Below are 22247 nucleotides of genomic sequence, written 5' to 3'. Positions count from 1 at the left end.
AGGGCAACCACTCAGGGAAAGCTGGACCCCAAGGCAGGAGCCACAGGGGCACTCAGGATGCAGAGAATGTTCCAACCCAGCACCAGAAGGAGGAGGAACAAGTAAGAGGAACAAGGAAGAGGAACAAGGAAGACTGTCGAGGACATGAGAAGGAGGAGCAGTGCTGAGCAAGCTCAGATTTCCCAGAGGTTTTGCAGCTCAAATGGTGGCATTGGTCAAGCCTCACCACCTCTCCATCAGGAACCCAGGGCAGGAGGACACTTCCCAGTCCAGCTGGGTGCCTTGAGACCTCCAGGAGCTGTGCCTGTATGTCCAGGCACTCGTACTCCGGGCTACTTCTCTTGCCTCCTGCACCTAGAAGTAGTTGGGACTCAAAACCTTGGAGGCTTGTGGCCCTGAATATTAACCACTGCAGTCCTTGCTGGCTACAGCTCTGGAATATTAAAAAAATTCTGATTGTACCTTCAGATAAATTATATCACACTTTCTGCAGTGCTGTGAATAGAAGATATTTTCATAAGAAAATCTGGAGGGAAGACACCCATTCTTGCTATACGAATAATATATGTCATCCTAAACCCAGGCCTTGGTGGAGAGAAATAAGTTACCCTGCATGGACTCTGAATAATCTCATACAAATGACCTTCTCATCACTCTCAGTCTCTTGTTCCATATCCAGTTGTGCTCTCATTAACTTGGGACCTTGCACTGCTGCAGCAATCACTCAGAGGGATGTCCCATCCTGCCACGGGACTTCTCCCACACTCCAGATCCACCCAGGACTCCCCAGGCCCTGTGGGAGAAGGTCTCCACAGCAAAGGGAAGGCTCCCAAACCACCAGTTCCCACCACAGTGGGACATGGCCACATTCTCCTTCCTCACTGCCAGAAAGTGTGATGACAAGGGCATCGGCAGCGCCTGGAGAACAGGCAGCTGCTCTCCAAACTGGATTCTCATCAGCAAAATGTGGTTAATTAACACAAGAGGTTTAATTAGCTGATATTTCTAAGGAGCTCTGAGAGCCTGAGGTGAAAGGCTCCAGATAACTGCAAAGTGTTCTTGTGTTTCGCCAGCAGTGGTTCATCACCATTAGCTCTCCACACTGCTCTCTCCTCCCCATGTTATGACTTCTCCCTCACACAGAGATCTCCCCTCCTGTTCTCCTCCTCAGCCTTGTCCTTGGCTCTTTCTCCAGAAGCCAACTTCCTTCAGGGATGGTGCCTGATGCTGGCGCAGCCCTACAGACAGCAGAGGACAGGGCTGGGGCTGCTCTGGAGGACCAGGCTGAGTGGCTCAGTGATGTGGGAGCTGCTTGGTGGCTTAGCAGGCACTGCAGAATAGACACACAGACAGAAATCACCAGGATTTGCACTCTGGTAACAGATCTCCAGGCTAAGGTGGTTTTGGGTGGGATTTTTGTGCTGCCATTAATATGTGCTGAAGCCACGGGGAGCTTTTAAGGCAAATGCACCAAGTTTATCTCATGATGTGAAGCATTTGCTCCTCCCACGCTTTCCCTCACTCCCAGCTCTCACCCAGATGGGTTTTGCCTCAGCCCACTTATCTGTAAAGGAGGCACCAGGCTTGGCAAGGGGAAAACAAAAGACAGTAGCTTTCCACACAGCAGGATAGAGGCATTTGGAAGCAAGGGGAGTAGGGAGCATGAGTTTTAACGGATTGAAGGGGCACAGAGCAAACTAGGCTGCAGAAACTCATTTTGCTGCATGGGCAAGTTTTAGACATTAGATTTACAAACTTTGATGCCTAAAAACTAGTAAGCACCAATGTTGCTTTCTCACACCCTAGCTCACCTCAGTGACAAAGCAGCTACTTTTTTTTTTTTTTTTTGTGTTCAGACTTTCCTCTACTCAAAGTCCACACAGAGGAGGCACAACCTATGGGCATTAACTCCAGGTGCTGTTACCAGCGCTCTCCTGATTGAGCCACAGTGCCTGGCTGCAGTTCTGTGGCACAGTGACTGCTGGTGGGGACAGGCAAATTAAGAAATGCTCCATACAGGAGTTTCCAGAGGGCTGATTCTGTGTCTTTCCAGCAAAAGCCCAGCAGAATTGTGTGTGCCAACTGGAGCCTCCAAGTGCCTGGCAGACATCCTGTGCTGCCTGCTCAGGGGGGATAAGGCAGTTAATGAGCATTTCTTTGTGCAGCCATGACCAGCGTAGCAACCCCTGAGAGCACTGTGTTCTCACTGCTGAGTCAAAGCAGGGACTGACTTTACAAAGCTACCACTCACAACAGCTCTGGCAGAGATTTTGGCTGATTGGGATTGTAAATACCATTGCAGCTATTACAGCAGTGGTAAACATGCAAAATAACTTTCATGGGTTTAAAGCAAAAGCTGCTGAAGCTCAGCAATGGCACAGGCAGAGCCGCATCATCCACACTCTGTCACAGGAATAAATCATCCCAAGGGGGACACCAAATGATTTAGTAAGTCTTGGGTCCTCAGCAGCAAAGGGGAGAGACTTGCTCTGGGGATAGCATCATCCTCAAGGGCACTGCTGAAGTTGCTGCCAGCTTATTGCTCAGCAAGAAGGAGACAGCAGTACCCTGGTGACACACTGAGGTGCAGAGGAGTCACAGAGCATCCCTCTGCAAACTGTACATATTCTTTAACTGTGTGTTTAATTAAATAGAATACTCATGTTTTATAGTAAACTCACACAGCAGCTGACTATTTAAAACACACATATTGAAGCCCGCCAACAGGGAATGGCTCCAGAGCTGTTTTCTAGATCGAATTCCAAGAGAAAATGCTGCTAAATGTCTCTGAGGCCTTTCTAAACGCCCCTCCTGGGACAGGAGCCTGGTGTTGCTATGCAGAGAAATGGGTCTGAACCATTGGGTTTGAATTTAAAATATTACTTTATTGCTCACCACGAATATACTGAGGCAACTGGCAAAGAGGGGAGGCAAGGCCAGGCAGGCTGTCAGCACGTTTGCCACGGTGCTCTCATCACTAAGAGGGTGATGGATTATTTCCTGAGCTCCATTTGCTATTCCCAGCACTGCTTTCCCATCTCCCCCGGCAGTGGCACAATGCCCTGGGCTCTACCCTCCCCAGCGGTGACTCACTGAGCTGCCAGCCCTGCAGGGTCCTGCAGCTGGAGGAGCCACCACTGTCCCTCCCTGCACAGCTGGGATAGATGGGGGTGATATGAGCTCCTGTTTTAAGGGGAAACCTGAGAGAGGAGCATGTGGGAGAGGGAAAGACTGGTGTGACCCCAACAGGCATCCTGCTGTGCCAGAGCATCCTGAGGTGAATAGGGTTTGGCTGGGGGAAAAGAGACCCAACCGAAATAAATCCTCAAAACCCAAAATTAATCCCACTATATAGCACAGTTTAAAATAATTTATTTTTAACATTCCTTTTGCAATGCATGTCTATGATTATGCTTGCTTTAGAGCTGGCACAGACACAAATATCCTGTTCTCAGAACAGAAATCACCACGTTGGGCATTTTCACAAACAAGTGCACAATGCTGAATGGCAACAGAGGGTTGAACAAATCCCCAAACACAACCCACAACATGTGCAACCACAGCTGGCAACTGGCAGTTCCAATTTTCTGTCCAGTGCAAAACAACAAATTTATTTCAAACCCTGTGAAATTAGGTGATGATTGTGACACTATTTAAACCTCCCAATTTTGAAATAATAAATTAGGTTTATACTACTTAATTTTACAGGGACTTACTACCTTTTCCCCTAAACTGTCTTATTTGTGGCCATAATTACATTAAATTGAAGCTGAATTTTTCTCTAGTCTAGATCTAGCTGGAAGCTTGGTGTTCCTATTCCAAATCCAAAGAAGAATCTGTTGGCCTAAAGCCTGTCCAGTCTCTAAATCTACTGGATATTCTTATTTCCCTATAAACCTAATTATCCTATAGCCTTAGATATACATAACTACACTACTAATGTACACCACTACTACAACACTAGTAGTAAATTACACAGAACTAATTTTAAGGGTGAAATAACCACCTGAGCTGTGCCAAGGAGAGGCTGCAGATGGGGAATCTGGAGAAGAAAACAACCTTTGGGCACAAGAGCAGAGACTAATTTTGCCTTCCTGTTTCCTGGTAGGCACTTACTGCTCAGTGACCATAGATGTTCAGGACAAGAGAGTGGGGGAATTTTTTGGTTTACTTAAATTATCTTTGCCTTTTTTCTGAGATCCATTTTAATGCATCACTGCTCTACTGAACTAAAACTCTGCACTAGAAAGTGAGTCAAATCAAAAGTGGAGCAATCGAGGCAGCACTCCTGTGGTTTAGAGGTGCCCAATCTGAGCTGGACTTTGGCCAGACCTTTCCAAAGTTGCAACTGCCTAAACCTGCAGGAGCAGCCAAAGGCATCACCTGAACAGCCTGTCCCTCATGCCACTTCTGAGGGCAGGCTGAGGGAAGAATCCACAGCGGTTCCTGTTACAGCCAGAGGCTCCTGGCAGCCCCAGCCAAATTTCCCAGTGGCACAAACCTTTCCATCACTTGTGTTTCACAAGGCCAAACACAAAGGCAGCATCCTGACAGCATCCATCTGAGGGTCCCACTCATCCTTGGCACTGCACCAACACTGCACCTAGTGTTTTTAGCACTAGCAAAGACGGTTTTTCATTATTTAATCCCATGCACCTGCTGGGTTCCACCTTCCCTAACACAGATGATAATTGCCTCATTAAGAGAAGCTATTGAATTAATAGCACCGAGCAGTGGGTGAACTGAGGTTGTTTTTCTGTTAAGACCAGCACTGTTCCTAATAAATGTGTGTGCAGCACTCCCTTGCTGCAGCAAGGCTTGCTCTTCCTCCAGCTCCTTTCACGTAGCTGGGCTGGGGGGTAGTGCCTTTTCCTCAGGGATTTTTCTTTGCCTTTCCTGTTTCTATAGTTTTCCTTTACTCAGGGCTTGCTCTGAGCCATTCCATGAGCTCTCTCTTGTCCCATTTCTCCTGTGCATCCTCTGTGGAACAGCAGCTGTGCTCCATCTGCACCCTGTGCCATCAGCACCACCATGGCCCAGTCTGGCACCGAGATGGATGGTGGAGCCAACACCTGTGGAGCTGTCCAAGGCTGGAACCTGGAGTGTGAGCAGCACCGTGCTTCATCACAGCATGTTAATTTTCTTCTGGATCAGCTGCAATAAATGGCTCCCAGAGAGGGACCACCTTTTGCCATTTTACAAGTAAAAAACACTGAACAAAACTGTTGTATTTAGCTTGGAACTGTCACAATAGGCACAAAATCCTGTCTTAGTCTCCTGTTATATGATCCTTGTTCTATGGGAAAAAAGAAATTTAATGAATGCATCCATATAAGCCATTAAGAGTATAATAAAGGCAGAGATAAAGGAAGATACAGGCAACGAATGGACAATCATCAGACATGTTTTCTGCCAATGTCATTCTTTACATAATAGATGCAGTTTCTTTCTTTCCTCAGATGGGAGGATGGACTTGACATCATCTCATCAACAGCAGCAGTAATAACAGCTCCTTGCTATTAATATGCAAATTCAAATGCACACACTGATTAAAAACATGTTAGACAGAGGCTTTTGTCAGAGACCTGCAAGTGGGCGACAGGGCTCAATTAGGGAGCAGTGGCCCACTACAAAATCTATCATGAAGTCTCACACTTGAGGCCAGTGGGGTAACTTCAGCAGGGAACACACTGCAGTGTTAATGGACATTTGCTCTCTCTCTTGAGATCTCAAACAGATTACAGTTTCACTGTTTGTAACCACATTTGCAGCTGTCTCCCAGTGCCACTGGTATTCCAGTTAGCACTGTCCATAAAGTGAGTCTGGGGAGAGGCCCAGACTGAAGATAAATTACTGAGATTTACTTCACAGACTATCTTGCACAGAATTTTAAGCTAGGAAAACATTTGGCCAGAACAGACAAAATCATATTGTTACATATAGATGTTCTGCATGAAAAATCCAGTGTGTGTTTCTGGGGTTTTTTTTAATTAAGAAAATATATGCAAATATTTTCACCCTTCACTTTAAAGTAATCTAGGGGGACACAATGATTGCACTGAACCATTTTCAAAGCTCTCTAATACATCCACTCACACGTTTCAGCCTGGGATCATTAGACCAGGCTTGACATCAGAGATCTGGCAGCACTTCTACAGGGATCACTGACTTACCATGAGGGGATTTGTCTTTTTATGTCTTGCTTTGAAGGCCTAATGAACTTAGGAAAAGCAAGAGATTAGAAGGATTTAGGGACCAAAGCCTGATTGACTGGGCCAGGACAATATTGGCAACAAATGGAAATATTGCACTGCTCTGTCAGTCCAGGTGGAAGTTGGAGAGGCAGGGATGTGATGGGGAACCTCACCTGCCTCTGGCTGGGAAATGCGGGATGTGGCATGGGATATGGGAATCCCACTGGCAGTGCTGACCCTCCTGCTCTGCAGTGCCACAAGACACACCAACTACCTGAGAGCTGCCAGAGTGCCATAAAGTCTAGATTTTTCTAAATTAGAGACAGGTCCTCTGTGTTTGATCAATCAAGCCACCAAATCCAGGACAGGCTGGAGACCCAGGGGAGAACAGCTGGCCTCACACAGGCTGGGATTGGAGGCTGGGTCTGACCCAGCTCACTGCAGAGCTGTCTCCACACCTGCCTGGGGAAAGAAATTGTGTTTGTGCTGTAATTAATTTACTGCAATTAGCTTGTAGTGATTACTAGAGCACACAGTTGGAAGATTTTTGTTTCTGTCTCCTGACAAAAACGCCTCTGCAGCACCCTGGGTGCTGCTTGGGGGAGGGTTCCTTTGGGGCAAGAAGGCTCAGAAAAGTCAGGCTTGAACCCACATGACTGATGTGCCCTATTTCTGTAAATCATTCTCTCTGTAAAGAGGCAGTTTAGCTTCAGGAACACTGGCGGCTTGTGTTATTACCCAAAACACAATAAATGAAACCACCCCACAGCTATGAAACCCAAGGAGATGTTTACTCATCTGTGAAAAACCCATTCTCCTCCACACATGAAAGGCATCCATGCAAGAGCACAAATTAATCACACAGAGCTTCTGCAGTGGCTCTAACTGCTCAGAGAGTGAACAACATGATGCTGCAAAGCACCCAACCTGTTCCTTCGCAGGACTGGAGGCCCAGGTAGAGCCCAGGGAGCTGAGGCTCCTGACCAGCAGAGCTCTGGGCAGTCCCTGGGATGCAGAATAGTGAAGGTTTCTCCTCAGACTCAGCTCTTCTCCGCTCAGATCCCCAAACCAGGCAGAGGGAACAAGCTGCTGCTGGCTGGTGCACTGCAGAGTCAGAGCTGAGCTCAGGGTAACTCAGTGTCTCTGCAGCTCCCTGCAGGTGCACAGGTCACCAACTACCTGCATGGGATGGCCTGGCCAGCTCAGCCTCTGCCACGCTCTGCTCCCACCATCCTTCCTGCAGCTCTCCAGGATGGCTGTGGCTCCCAGGAACGGCTAGTGGGCAGAGCAGCGTCCAGCCTCAGGCTTGCAGCAAAGTCAATAAAGCAAACAGCTTCTGTCGAGCCTGCAGGAACCCTACCAGCAGGAAAAAAGAATTCGCACTCTCATTTCAGTGTTCTTTACTCTTGGAACCATTTGTTTCTCTAGAAACAAAGAGGGAAGGGAGAAACATCCATTACACAATCCCCAGGATTCTCTGCTGTTGCTCTTTATGTGTTGACACAAACCATGCTGGAGAAGGTGAAGAAAGTATGTTTATTTCTGATTGAAGACTGATTACATCACTATCATGGATAATGTAGTAGAATAATCTTATACTCTGGGAAGAAGTCTAAGAATAAATATGAAAAAGCAAAATCGTTTGTTTCCACTGTCCCTGAAGATGACTGATGAGTAAGTGCTGTATTTACAGGATAGTTATCATACTCTAGACTCTGTGCTGAATAAATATTGTCTTGAAAGGGTAAAAAAATCCATCGAAATATTTTAACTCACCACAAAATTTAAAAAAAAAAATCCATATATTTGTCCAAAGCGAAGGTTAGTTACATGTTAATTATTGAATCCACATAGGATCACTGTCCAAGAAAACCTCCTCTCCTGCTGACCCGCTCCCCTCCACAGAAGCAGTGTTAGTGCTTGTCCTCTTCTCCACTGATGAGCTACTATTGGTTCTTCAGGCTGCAAGAGAGAAATGAAGCCCAAGTCACATTCCATCCTGGTGGCTTCCACTCTGCTCCAGAGCTCTGCCTGCTCATCATTCCCACTGCATGGGCAGAGCTGAGGGGATGCAGCACTGGGAAAACCTGCAGCTCTCCACAGAATGACTAAGGAAATGTTCCATGTGAGCCATGAGGAAACTTCCATTCTAAAAACTTCCATTCCATTTCTACCTATAGCATATTTACAGTTTTAAGCACAGTCTTGTATTTAATGAGAGAAAACCACCACAGCAATTTGGAAAAAGTCTCCTTTCTTTAGGTCCTCAATTTGAATTTAAGAGCCTCACAAATCCTGCCCAACTCACCTCCTCCATGGCCCAGACGATGAGGAATTCCTCACTGGAATTCACGTTGGCAAGCTCAGGTTTGTCCTCTGAGCAATTAGCCCCATGTTGGGTTTTACATTAAAATAATTAATCTGTACACCCAACACCACAACACAAAGCTTTATGGGCCGTTCTGGGGCTTTCAAATTATGATCAAAACAGAAGATATCAGAGATATCTTTATTTTCACTTACATCGTAAGAGAAGGGAGACAATTTAGATCCATAATGAGGGGAAGTATTACATACTCTCTCTTCACCAGCAGTGTAATTATTCAGCTGTTCTCTGGAACTGAAACTATGACAAATTAAAATGCCTATCAGTTCCATCTATCTTTTGTAACTATTCATCTTCTGGAGTTGTTACTGCTCTGAAGGCTGCTTTATGCATAAGCCACTATATTTTGCAGAAAGCACGTGGAAATGTTACTATTACCAAGTCTTACTGTTACTGCAACCACCAAAGTAAGGACAAAATCATCTGGCCTGGTTGTAAAGAGCACAGTACAACTCATTTACTCTGATTTCCAGAAATTTACTGGAAATCTTAATTCAAAGAACACCTTCATTCTGAGTGAGGATGTGCAGGAGGAGTCCAACCTTCTGGCACCAGGAATAGGGCTGGAAATGTCCAGGAGAAACAGAAATAACATTTGGCACTAAAAATGCCCCAAGTGGAGCTGGACCAGGCAGCCCCAGAGCCTCCCTGGAGCTGCCAGACATGCAGATCCCAGGACATCCTTCAGCCACAACAGGCTGTCAATATTTATTCACACTTTCTTAAATAGATGGGAAAAGTGATATAAACGCAACCATGGGAAAGGGTGACATTTCTCCAGGCACGATATTTACAGTATTCTGATTAGCTCATTCCTGAATAGCCAAGCAGCTTATGTTGATAAATACCCTGTTTCAATTAGACATCTGTGATCAGCCTGAAAATAAAAAAGAAGAGAGAAAAGAGCCCGCCCAGGCCCAAGCCTGCTGTCTCTGTTTGTCGGCAGGACATCAACCATCTGGGCTTCCACAGGGTGCAGCCCAAAGTCAAGGCTGAGAGTTGTGTAGGAAGGGCTACAGAGCCACCTCCCCTACTGGACATGACAATTCTTTACCCTCAGAATTAATTTTGACCATTGAATTGGTTTTCCCCAGTGATGGCTGCAGGATTGGGTCCCCTCTCTGCAAAAATCCTGAAATTAACCATGAAGCCTGAGTCTGAAAGGAAAACCCATACATGTATTAGCATCTATGAAAGAGTAAATGAGTGGTTATAAAACCCCAGAACACATTTGTGAGCTCTAGATGTGGCAGAGAGGTCCGGCTGATCAAAGAGACAAAATGAAGGCGAGAAGATAAAATTCTTCTTTATGGAAGTGGGAATCATTATCCCCACACAGTCAGACTCTTAATTACTAGGGCTGGATCTCAGCTTTCCATTGCTGACAGGCTGAGCAGCTCTCAGCTCTCGCTCTCCGGCACATTACTGCAGTGTGAGACAGAGCCACAGCCAGCCCAGGGATGGTGCTTACCCCAAATGTGGGTCTGGGCTCTCTGCTCTGCAAAACTACCTCTGGTCCTTCTACCCATGTGCCCAGAGGAGGCACTCAGACCCAGATCCGGGCCCTCTGCAGGATCTTCCCTAAAGGCAGCTGTTTTCTCCTGGCTGCAGTGCTGACCCAGCACTTGTTCCCAGCCTGTCCTCAACCCCTCCCCAGGAAGCTCTTTTTGCAAAGTCCCAGAGTAACATTCTGCACAAGCATTGCTTTGACCCCAGAAACTGAATATCCTCTTCCTCCTTTCACAACTATCTGGGACTTTAATCCCTGTTGCTTGCTGGAAATCACTTTGAGCAATCACTTTTCATCTTCGCAGTTTGCATAAAGCAGAAAAGAGGGACATTTTGTTTCTGCCAACCCGGGGTGAGCAGTGATGAGCAGGGTTGGCATGTGCTTCCCTCCAATCTCTCGGAGGAAGTGCTCACAACTGGGACTTTGGCTGCTGCTGGTCACCACAGGAAGGAGCTGTTGGTGCCCACCACGGTCCAGCCGAAGTGAGCACTGTCCCCTCCCTGGCACCGTGCCCAGCACTTCCCCGTGCTTCATGGGGGGAGGAGAGAGGGAGAGAGATTAAAAAAACCCTCATCTATTTCTGGAAAGCAAGTCAAACAATGACTCAATCATCTCTATGCAGTTCATAAATCCCTAATTAAAGGTTTAGTGCTCCTCCCCGCGGCAGATGTTTCAGAGTCCATCCACATTCCAAAACTTGTTCTATGCCAGCACGTGCCCACAGCCAGTGGCATCACCCATCAGAGCCTGAGTTGAGCCCTGCACTCACTGCACATCCAGTGCAGCATTTAACCTTAGTTTTCAAATACACAACTGAAGTGCCCACACCCTGGAGAAAAAAAATGGGAGCTGGCAGATATATCTGCTTTGTGTATGCATGGGCTGGAGGGCTCAGTATTAGTTCCCTCTTCCTGTATCTTTTATTCAACACCGAAATACCAGCCAAAAGACTTCCAGCTTCCTTCCTAAGCCCTCTTTTCCCCTCTTTTGGTCAAACAAATGCAGTCAGAAGCATTCGGGGTAGCCCCTGGAGTTCCTGTGAACAGTTCAGCTCTCCTGGGCAGACCACTCAAGGAAAAGCAGCTCAGCTGCAGGGTACAAGCCTCAAACTGTGTGCTGCCCATGGAGCCCCAGGACAGCCAGTCCCTGTGGGGCAGTGCCAGGGTCCTGGTTAACACAGCTGCCAAGCTCACAGTGTGTATGGTGGGTTATTTAAGGCAGCTCTGACTGGGGCTCTCAGTGTGCTGCTCTCTGCGGAGCTCTCAAGGAACAATAATAAATAACCACAATGCAGCTCATTCCTCATAGAAGCTCTCTCCTGAAGCAGCTTTCCAGGAAATTCATCTGCCTGGTATTTTTGGGTGGTGTCAGCCTCCATCCTGCAATCACTTTCCCTGCCCACCTATCCCAGAGCAAAATTCCTGTATCCCTTCATCCCTGTCCTTCATGAACTGCTGCCCCTTTCCTCGGGTTTGTTTTGGTCTTTAGTTATATGAAGTATGACAGATACATAAAATGTTTTGTTGCTTTGGCAACTGCAGTCCAGTGGCTTCAGCCTGAGTTAGGAGGCAGAGGACAGTCTTGACATTAACCAACAATAATGAGAACAGCAGAAACCAGTGGGAGAAGAGTGGCTGAGGAACAAGGAGGGGACGATCCTCACCTGCCCCCCAGCACAGAGCACACCTGCGAGCCACAGTGCTGCAATGACGCATGGGACAGCATGGCTGTGGAAACTCGGCAAAAGACCAGGTCTGGATTTCCAAAGTGCCTTTCTTTGTATAGAAGAGGTAATTGCTTGGAAAAAGCTAGAGAAACACAGATGCAGCCCTGCCAAAATGTGTTGTTTGTGCTGCCCAGCACATTTCTTTGCACTGGGAACAGCTGAGCCCTGGGCACACATGTCCTCAGTCATTCCTACAACAGTCAAAGCACAAATAACTTCCCAAGGTGTTCATTCACAGCACTAGAAATTAAGATTTCTTAATAGAGCTCTCAGTTCTGTTTTTCAGCAGTGGGAATTTGTTGCCCTCATATGGATCCCGACCCTGTCCCAACTCTTCCCACATAACCTGGCCGAGCAGGGATCCCCCATCAGGGAGATGTGCTGAAGAACAGGAGATGGAGGCAGCAAAGGTCACACACTGCTTGTGGCACAGCCCAAAACCACAGCTGGCTCACTCACTTGGCCTCAGCCCTCTGCTCCACAACACACCTACACTGGAAGGTGTGCTGGATCACTGCATTTGGAAGACATTCAAATGCTCCCTGAATAAATAGGATAGAGTTAACGTGAATAATAGCAGGAATCTCTGAAGGTCTGATATCAGCTGCGGAAGGTCTGGGTTTATCCTTTGCTGGCTTAAGCAAAATGAGCCATTAGTAGTTATTGCTGGTTCTGCTCATCCTGCTCACCTTTCAGACTGCCCTCAAAGCTACCTGAAGCACTTCAGGTATATCCCTTTATATTCCTCTCCTAATCCGGGCAGTTCTAAGTGAATCAGCCTGAAATGGTTCCCAAAGCTCACATATAAGTACATTAAGAGCAATTAGTTCATTAATCTACTCTCTGGTACTATGTACCTTCATCATTTCAATAATTTGTAGTAATTGACTGAGTAGACTCCCCCCAGTTCTCAGAGCTGGGTAATGCATAATTACTCTAAATCACAGCAAAAACTGTTTAACTGGGAAACACCTAATCCCATTACACTCATGGTGTCTCTTCTGAGGTTTCACACATGAAAGAAGCTGCAAACTCAGCATCATTAACCACAAGTGAATGGGACACCAGGAAGCCCATGTGGGTTTGGCTCTGAATTCCTCAGGCTGGAGGTGCCTCTGGAACCTGTGTTTTCACAGCAACCAGAGCACAGCACAGTCTCCAGAACACAAACCCGCCAGAGCTCTTCTGCTGACAGGGAGTTGGAGTGCAAAGCACTGTGACAGACAATTCCATCTTGGCAGACACAGACTGACTGGAGCCCACTGGGAGAAGCACAATGATACCCACTTGGTCTGGTGTTTGGAGCCCTTCAGGTGTGCATGGTACTGCTCTATGGAGTTCAAGGTGACGTTGCAGATGTTGCATGTGTAGCTGCGCTTCAGGCCTGTGAAGAAAACCCAGAAGGTTAATTAACCCTTGCCTCTGGCTGTGTAATGCAGTGAGGTTGAGGGATATTTAAGTAGTTTCTGTACTTCTATGTGGCACAGAACAAAATCAATTTGCAGATGTGCATATGGATTTTCTCCTTACAGAATTTATTCCTGATGCAGCAGTGATGGTTTTACAGTCAAATGCTTTGTCTGTTGCTGGCAGCTCCTGCTTCCTTTATTAAACCAATGGGCATCAGAAGCCACATGAATCTACCACAATGCAAAGGAAGGGATGGGAAAGGATGGGAAGGAATGGGAAATGCAGTGCATGGCTGGCATGGTGTGTCAGCACCTTGCAGCGGACTGAGAGCTTGGACCACACCAGGATCTCCACATGGCAGAGGACTGGGGAACTAAGAAACAGGTAATACTTTAATTTAAGGTAATATGGTTCTGCTGCTCAGCCAATTTAGCAGCATGTTAACAGCAGCCTCAGTGAATCTTAATTACTGGTGTAGGTGGAAACGCCTTCAGCGAATGCAGCTCCTAACCAGGGATGATGATTTTCTCCCTCAGCATGTCAAGGCTACTCACAATGCTGAACCAGGGGGAACCCTGCTCCCCCTCCCTGTGTTCTGTGCAGGGAAACTCAGTGCTGTTCCCTGGTGCAGCTCTTCCCACAGGCTGGAACAGGAAGCTGCAGACTGGGCTAACTCGATGAACTGGGATGGAGGTGGAGAAAGGAAAGCAGCCTCAAATTAACAGCAGGATGAGACCACAGGCAATAATAATTTCCAGGATATTAAAATTAAGAGAATTTAACCTCACTGGAGCTCATCAAAACTGCTACTTGGCTGAAACTGGTTTCATAAAACTCCCCAAGCAGTGTGCTGGGGTTGAGCTCAGCCCTAAGGCCATCTGTGATGGGAAGGTGGTCCCAGCATGAGAAGTCCATACTGGGAGCTGCTGGACTCTGGCTGAACTCACATCCCCTTCTGCATCCTCAAGACACATCAGCATTGCCTCCCCTGCAGCACGACATGTATTTATGTAAAATTGAATGTCCTCCTATCCCCATTAAATAAAATATTAACAAGTCAAGTTATTAATGTCATTCTGCATAAAATGCATTAAAACCCATTCCAGGGGAGTTCTTGTTAAACTGCTTCTTACTAACCACAAGTGACAGCACACAACAAGAAGTATTTATAAGGCATACAAAGAAATTATGAGCTGAGATGAAAAATTAAACTCAGCTCTTTGCCTGATTCCAGAAAGAAAGCATCTGCAACACCACCAATTAACCTGAGAACACAAAGACTCCAGGTGACAATACCTCTGTGTCCTAGTCCATCTGTACTGCAGAGGCTGCTGTGCTTTACTTTAGAGATTCAGGGCACCTGTTGCAGGGTTTGGCTCAGCCCCAGCACCAGGCAGATCCCATGTTACAAACCACCTGCCACTGCAGAGCCTACCTGCCTCAGAGAGGGAACTGGAGAGCTCAGCCATGGGAGACACCAGACATGAACTAAAACTGGGGAGATGTGACCTGATGAAGCAAACCTGACATTCCTCCTCCCTGTGCCTAGCACAGGCTGGGGAGGGCGAGAGTTGCCAGACGGAGCCACATCAGTGCCTCCAACTGAGCTATGGCCACTCTGTGCTGCTGAGCAGGCACAAGCTGTTGGAGCAGAGCCTGCAATTTCTGCCCCGCACTCCTGTGTTGCAGCTTTAATTCAACACAGACTGCAGAAACAATGCTCATTTCTCCTTTATTTTTCCCCTCTCCTCTTTCTTATTTCTGAGAAGAAAATAAGACTTTAAAATTGGAGGATGAGCACTTGGTGAGAAGAATCAATGTTTTTGTTTTCTATAAATATCAATTTTCCAAAAATATATCTCTATTCTTGTTTCTCCAAACATACATTCATATTTATCAATAAATATTTTATTACAGCCATTATCAAAACATCAAAGGCTGCTGAAATGTTGTACTTCAACTGACACTGCTTGTTCCAGGCTCACACAATGCTTCAAATGTTCGTCTCCCACACTAGTCAAAATAGAATTAATATTTAAGCTATGATGGGAGAAGCCACCAGGGATGCAAAAGAAGGAGGTGACTTTGTGATCCAGGGAAAACTGAGGCAGCAAAAACAATGTGGAGCAGGAAGCACACAGGGATGTAGCCCCCAAGAGGGCCATGTCCTGCCGCCACTGTTACCTTGTAGTCAGACATGATGTTACCTGCCAAGGTGAGGCTGTTTACTTAGGCACAAGGTGCATATCATTCTGTGTTGGCCATTGCAGAGACTGCTTTCAACACCTGTAAAGATCTGCTCTAATCTTGCAGCTAAATTCATCCAGGAGAGCATCTCTAAACAGACACAGATGGACAGATGGTCATGACCTAGTTAGAAAAACTGTGAAAAAGATGATTTCCCAGCTTGGCAGGCTCAGGGACAGTCTCCTTGGCTCCCTGGGCCTGACTGTGTGCCTCGCTGGTGCTGTGGAGCAGTGGGCACTGAACCTCCTGAACCTCCGAAACAGCACCCTGAAGTGTCCAACAGGGGACCACATCTGTTCCCCTACACCCTACACATACAGCCATGCCACAGCTCTACTGTCCTCTCTCCTGCCATCCACACATGCTAGCAGAACCACACTGGATCCAGTGCAAACCCCAACCATGCACAGCACCACCATGAAGGTAAAAAACAATAGCTGATGAGGTTGTGAAGGCCTCCAATTTCAACTCTCCCAGGCAGGAGCTAAATGAATAAAATACTTCCCAATCGATTTATTTACGGTTAATGAGATCCTCAGCCACTCTTCAGCTTGGCACAGTTCAAAGTACTGAGCACTTCCATGTTATTGTTCCAAGTTTTATTCCCACATATTTCCAGTAGCGGGCAGTGACTCAGCCAACATGAATCACTGATGGCACTGTGAGTCACACTAGGTAGCACAGGAAGATCTGGATAACCATTACAAGGTTTATGGGAGATCAAGAAATGCACAATATACTGTACAGTCATTAGTATCTCAAGAAAATTTTTTTCATTTAGCAAGGAAAAAAAACCCAGGTGTATCAAAATGTTATTGCAAAGCCTCACTGGCAAACCAGAGCTCTCCCCTGTAGCTGTGAATCAAACTTGGCCTTCTTCCTCTGCTGCCTCAGTCAGGTCCCTGTGTGCACATGGGATCATAACCCAGACCTTGAGACAAAAGTCTCGTGCCTCTCCTGTGCCTGCACCTTAGAGTAAACAGGTACTTGTCAAGATTCAGTCCTGGACATGTCCTCAAATTGCAAACAAATTACACAAATCAGGGAGACTTAGGGAGTGCTCTGCCTCCAGCAACATCCTCCTGTCTGCACTTCTGCATGGGGCTGACCTGCAATGTGTTGTCCTCTCCCAGGGACAGGTCACACTTGCTCGAGGACAGGTGTGAGCACTAAGGGAAAGGATGCTGCTAAAACTCCAGGCTGGCATCCTGGAGCAGGGGATTTTTTTACAGAACTGGGAACCTCATGAAGCAGTAAGAGCATCTCAGGCTCCCTGCACCACTGGTGCCCGTAGTGGGCAAGGGTCACTGGATCCCACAGGAAACAGGTCCCTGCTCTCCACATGCAGCTGTCTCACCTCTCAGCTCCCCCAGGTCTAGGGTCTTCCCCAGCTGCTCCAGGAGGTCAGCCCTGGCTGCATTCTTCTTGTGCTTTTTGCCGTCATAGTGCTGCTGTGCCATCATGGGGTTGTTGAACCAGGCTGCGCAGAGCTGGCAGTACCTGTCAGAGTCTCTCCGCTGGGGTGGGGATGGAACCACTGCAGGACTGTCTGTGTGCGGCGCCTTCAGGGAGCCCAGAGCAGCTTCTGTAAAAGGGAACATCCAGACATGAGCTTTCCCAGACTCCTGCTGCCTGAGTAACATCAGACCCTGAGGCAGATCCCACATTAGGCACAGGGAATAATTAGCTGCAGTTACAGGGTCCCGGTGGATATTTTGGATGGTGCTGCTTGGAAAGCTACCATTTCTCATTAAAAAAAGCATCATGAAAGGACAGCCCAGGACTGTTCCTCAGCTTTCTGGGGAAGGAGGATGCTCTTAGTGCAGTTACACGTCTTATCACTGTTCTGACTAAATCTGCTAAACTTATCCTGCTTGAATTGCTACTCCCAGGAAAAATCGTCAGTGGAGAAAAAAAATATACCATGCAGAGCCATCTCCTTCTCAGGATAGAGAGACATATTTATCATTATCTCAGGATTCTTATTTTTCAATTTATTTGGACTCAGAAAGAACAGAGAAAGCCATAGTCATTGCAAACTGTCACAGATAGAAAAAAAAATACTCAGTAGCCAGTCCCATCCTTCAAAGATCTTCACATTATGAATTGTCAGGTACCAGCAACACACTACCTTAATTTAATACCATTTTCCTTCAAATTCACCAAAAGCCCAACCAGGAACACAAACACAACCCTCAAATCATTCCAAACAAAAGTGAGTGATTAGTCTTTATATAATGGAGTGCACTTTGTTCGACACAATTTCCCAACTTCAACACCACAAGTCATAAACCCATGGGAAAACAGTTTAAAGTAAAAGTTCAGGTAACATTGGGATACAAAAATATACAATGACTAGCACTTAATTATCACACCTCATTCCAAAATTCCCTTTTATGTGGATTTTCTTTTCTTTTCCAGATGAAATGTCTGCTCTTTAAATAATTAACAACCTGCTCTCTCCGTGGTACCGGAATAGGCACATTCGGAGGTGGCAAGAGGCACGTGGTGGCTCCCTTTGCTTGGGAGATGATCCAGCTGAGCCCTGATGAGTGCACAGGACAGCAAATGCCAAACCCACCACAGTGTCTGACACCAGGAGCGGCAACAGAGGGATATATTTAGACATATAATTATGCCTGGAGCCCACTGTGATTGACTCCACACCTTGAGAAAGTTAATATTGTTATAAATCTTCTGCTGACCTGCTCAGTAAGGGACACCCTTCAAGGAAATTCTATCTTACATATAACATTACTTACAACCTTATCAATTTCCAGGGGTTTATAACCTTCTATTGTTTTTGATGATGACTGCCAAGGTATCAGAGTTCCAGCAGTGATGACGCTGCCTCCGAAGAACTGCTCTGGGCAGGGCCAGGCAGGGTCTGGCTGGATTTTGTTCCTAAGAAAAAAGTAGTTTCTATGGTTCCAGCAAGAGAGACACAGCCCAGCCACTCCAAGGTGCATGCAGCACAGCTGCCAGTGCAAGCAAAGAGCACAGTCAGAGCCCAGTACAGTCACTGCAAAGAAAATTAGGGAATTCCAGTATTGCCTGCCCAAACTGGGATTACAGAGGCTTTGCACGTGCTTGACTCCCAAAAATCAAGCACAGCTTGCTTATTGAGAACAGGCTCCTCCCAAGGAGTGTCCCCACAGGAAGGGATCCATGCCCAGAGCCCAGTGATGCCACAGGGCCTTGGAACAGCCCTGGTGATGCCAAGGGCACCCAGCCCTCTGCAGCACCCCAGGACAGGACTGAGCCCAGGGCACTGGACTGAGCTGCAGAGATGTTTGGACCATTATGAACAACCAGCAGTTTCGACTTCGGCAGCCCAGGAGCTCTGCGACAGATCTGACTTCCTGTTCCACAAGCCCCAGGCTGTAAAGTTAAATCTAACCAATCTTTTGGTCAGCTTTCTCCTTGTTTCTATGTACACTGCTGCCAGAGGGGAACCAGGGAGGCTGAAGCTCACAGAGCTGGTGATGCCCACAGGAGTTATGTCTCCTACTTACTGAGGAAACCTGACAGAAGCATCTCTGCTCTCAGTCACTGGCCAGCCCAGCACCCCCACGGCTGTACCTCTGAGCTCCTCTCCACGAGGCTGGCGGCTTGTGCTCCATGCAGGAGGGAATACTGGCACTCCTGCTTCAGGGAATAGCACCAGAGCCCCCCATGCCCACCGCAGCCCTGCTCCAAGCCCACATCCACACCTGGCTCCCACATCTCTCCACAGCAGAGACCCCCTGCCTGCATCCCATGGGGGTTGCCATGGGCAAGGATTTCCTCTCAGCACTCACAGTACCAAATACCTTCTTGTAACGTCACATTCCTCAGGTCTAACGACCCCCATTCGTCCTAAGGTGTGCTGAGCCCAGACTGGTAATTAATGAAAACAGCCCAAGTCTACCAAATTCTCCCAAAGAGAAATAGATGAAAGTTGACTTCTCCACAGATGTGAATTTATCATTTTGATATGCACCACATAACTGCTACAGAACAGCAAATGCCATCATTCCTTGAGCAGCAACATGAAAATTAATAATAAACATTCACAAAACGTCAAATGTTAAAAATGTTTCTCCATCTAAAACACAAACATAAAAGCTGCGAGTTTGACTATTTCAAGTATTTCAAAATGCTAAATAGCTCATGACAGTCTGCCTTACGTTCCCTTTCGCTGTGGGAGGGAAGTGAGAAAGTCTTACTTTGCTGCAAGAGGCAAAATACAAAGTTAGAAACACTTTAGCACTCCGGCAATGAACTAATGTTTGACTTCTTTCTCACATCCAAAGCTTTTTATTCCAAGCTGGATTTAAATGGCACCCAACTTTTTCCATTGGCACGCTCCAGGAACTCAGCATGAGGATGAGAAAATAAGTGAGCCACAACAAGGGGGCAATGGGAAACTTGGTTTTCTTCAGAAGAAATCCCAGAAATCTAGGACTAAGACAGACTCCAGCCACTGCTGGACATATCCTTGCACCCAAACCAAAAAGCCATTTACTCTTTGATGTCCCAAAGCCAGGGCCATTGCCACATTCCTGCAATGATGCCTGCAGGTCCTTGCAGTTGGATTGATGAAGACAGCAGCTATTTCCCCCACAATTCTTAGGTTTATAGCTTGTGGCAATGATGGGATGCAAGCTGACAGAGGATGTTGGAAATGACTAGAGGAATTCATCAGCAATAGTGGTGACATAAAGCCTCTGAGGGCTACAACCTTGTACAGCAGAGCAACAGGAAAGATCACAACTATTTTGCTGTCATGATGAGGCATCATTTTTGTGAGAAACCTGACTGTTGGGCCACTTCTTCTTCTGAAAGCACCACCAAAGAATGACATCTATGTTCCATCTGGATGGTAATAGTGAAGGAGAAGGTAGATCTCTGCAAGGGCAGTGAGAATAGAAGTGATTTTCTTTGGGATTGATGAGACAGAAACCCCAGAATATCAAGCAGTAGAATATTTCTCCCCAGGAGCATCCAGCACGCTCAGGGCTGTGCTTGGTTGGCTCTCAGGACTCATGAGCACTGGAGTCTCTGAAGTACTCTCTGAGAGACTTAAAGCTCCCTGGTGCCAGCCACAGAGGACTGGGACAAAAATCCAGTGAAAAATGCTGGGTGACTGTGGGAAGCCCAGAAAAATGCTGTGTCCAAAGGGCTTATTTCTGAGAACTCCTGGAGAGCAAGGAGGTGCTTATTAATGTATTCCTGGGCTCAGCTTCATCTTCCAGATCAAGTGCCTGTAAGAGCTGATAGTCCTTGAGTTACTCCTTCCTAGTGATTAGGACGGCTGAAGAGCCCATTACTCCAGAGCATGCAGCATGGCTCACTTAGAGCCTTCTGAGGCTGACCTAGATGATTAAAAAGTGAGACAAAAACACAATGCAAGGCTGCAGCTCTCAGCAAGCCCTGCCTTGGCCAGATCCTGCAGTCCCCATACCTCCTTGCACAATCCCCACAGCGGAAGAAAAAATCCAATTGTCAACTTACATGGGAATCAGACCATGCACTATTCCAAGATCCAGCATTCCTGTGAACATCAGCTCACCTGGAAACCCTGGAATACCAGGGTTTGTGGCAGGTCCTTTGGTGCTGGAGGAGGAGCTGCTGACATAAGGCGTGGGGTTCAAGCTCTAACACAAGCCCCAGACAAATAAACACCAAAGCTGAGTCCTTGCTGCTCTTTTTTCCCCTTGCAACTACATGCCAGCTGCAGAGAACAGCCTGAGGAGCCCACGACCATGTTAGCTCATGTGAGAGCCTTCCTCTTGGCTGACCCAGGGGTGTCCCCCAGATTGCCACAGCTGCACCCTCACCTCCCATGGGACACACTGGTGCCAGAGCACTGCCAGTTAAACTGAGCAAACCACCAACACGATTCCCCACATTCCCTCAGGCAAAGGGGCCAACAGTTCCCAAGCCCACCCCAGCAAAGGACAAATTATATTCTCTGTACCAGCATCTGTCTGTGAAGTTAGAAAGGCAACAAACACACACACACACAGTGCTAACCCCCGTTATCTAATCACATCTAGGATTTACGTGCTAGGCAGAGTCCAGTACACACAGCTCCATTTGTATTTTGTGCTGAAAGAAGTGCCACTGGCAGCAATTCTGGGTCACATCTGTCTGCAGACCTCAGCCCAGCAATCCTTCCTGGAAAATGGGAGTGCTTTGTTTGAGCATTGTCTGCTTCCACAAGCACAGAGGATCTTTTTTTCACAGATTATTGGTGGTTTTCAGGGACTTTATGGTTAAGCAAACAATAAGATGGTTAAATTATCTGATTCCAACATTTGACTTTTTAAATGTGAAAGTTAATAGGCTGCATTAGTAGAATCACTGTGGAGGAAAGCACAAAACCCATCTAAGTAAAAATCAAGAGACAATCAATCCAAGGGTTTTTAAAGCCTGGATTTCCCTCTGTGGTAAGAGCAGATGATGCTCTGAACTGTACATTAACACCAAAGGTTTATTAAACATATTAGCTGCGCTGATAATCTGTGTCCAGTGGAGACATTGTCTTCCACCAAGAAAACACTTTGGAACTGTGGAACTGGAGATAGGGGTCTGGCACCAGGGCCAGTCCCAGCTGATAAACCCCTAATCTACATAAACAAAGCACACAATAATGAGCACCAGCAATTTTTGAAGGTTGTTGTGACAGCAACACAAATGAACAGCTGCTTCTGCCAGCCACCACCATTCAGCCATCCATGTTGTCTCCACTTTCTGCCCAAGCACACTGAGCCAGCACCCTGGCCACCC

The 22247-nt window shown here is 46.9% G+C and overlaps 1 protein-coding gene across 1 annotated transcript in view; it reads right to left on the bottom strand.

The window, feature by feature from the left end:
- Positions 1 to 3350: 3350 nt before the first annotated feature.
- The window catches only part of ZMAT4 (zinc finger matrin-type 4), a 47741-nt gene continuing 28844 nt past the window's right edge, over positions 3351 to 22247 (bottom strand). The window contains exons 5-7 of the mRNA XM_085080439.1: positions 16831 to 17058; positions 13104 to 13200; positions 3351 to 8156 (exon numbers count right to left, since the gene is read on the bottom strand). Coding sequence (XP_084936565.1) covers positions 8141 to 8156; positions 13104 to 13200; positions 16831 to 17058 — 341 coding nt within the window. The 3' untranslated portion in view covers positions 3351 to 8140. The remainder of the gene's footprint in view (positions 8157 to 13103; positions 13201 to 16830; positions 17059 to 22247) is intronic.

Source organism: Lichenostomus cassidix, chromosome 22, assembly GCF_008360975.1.
Source record: "Lichenostomus cassidix isolate B80296 chromosome 22, HeHo_3.0, whole genome shotgun sequence".
Lineage (NCBI taxonomy): Eukaryota > Metazoa > Chordata > Aves > Passeriformes > Meliphagidae > Lichenostomus > Lichenostomus cassidix.
This window is presented reverse-complemented; position numbering and strand designations above follow the sequence as displayed.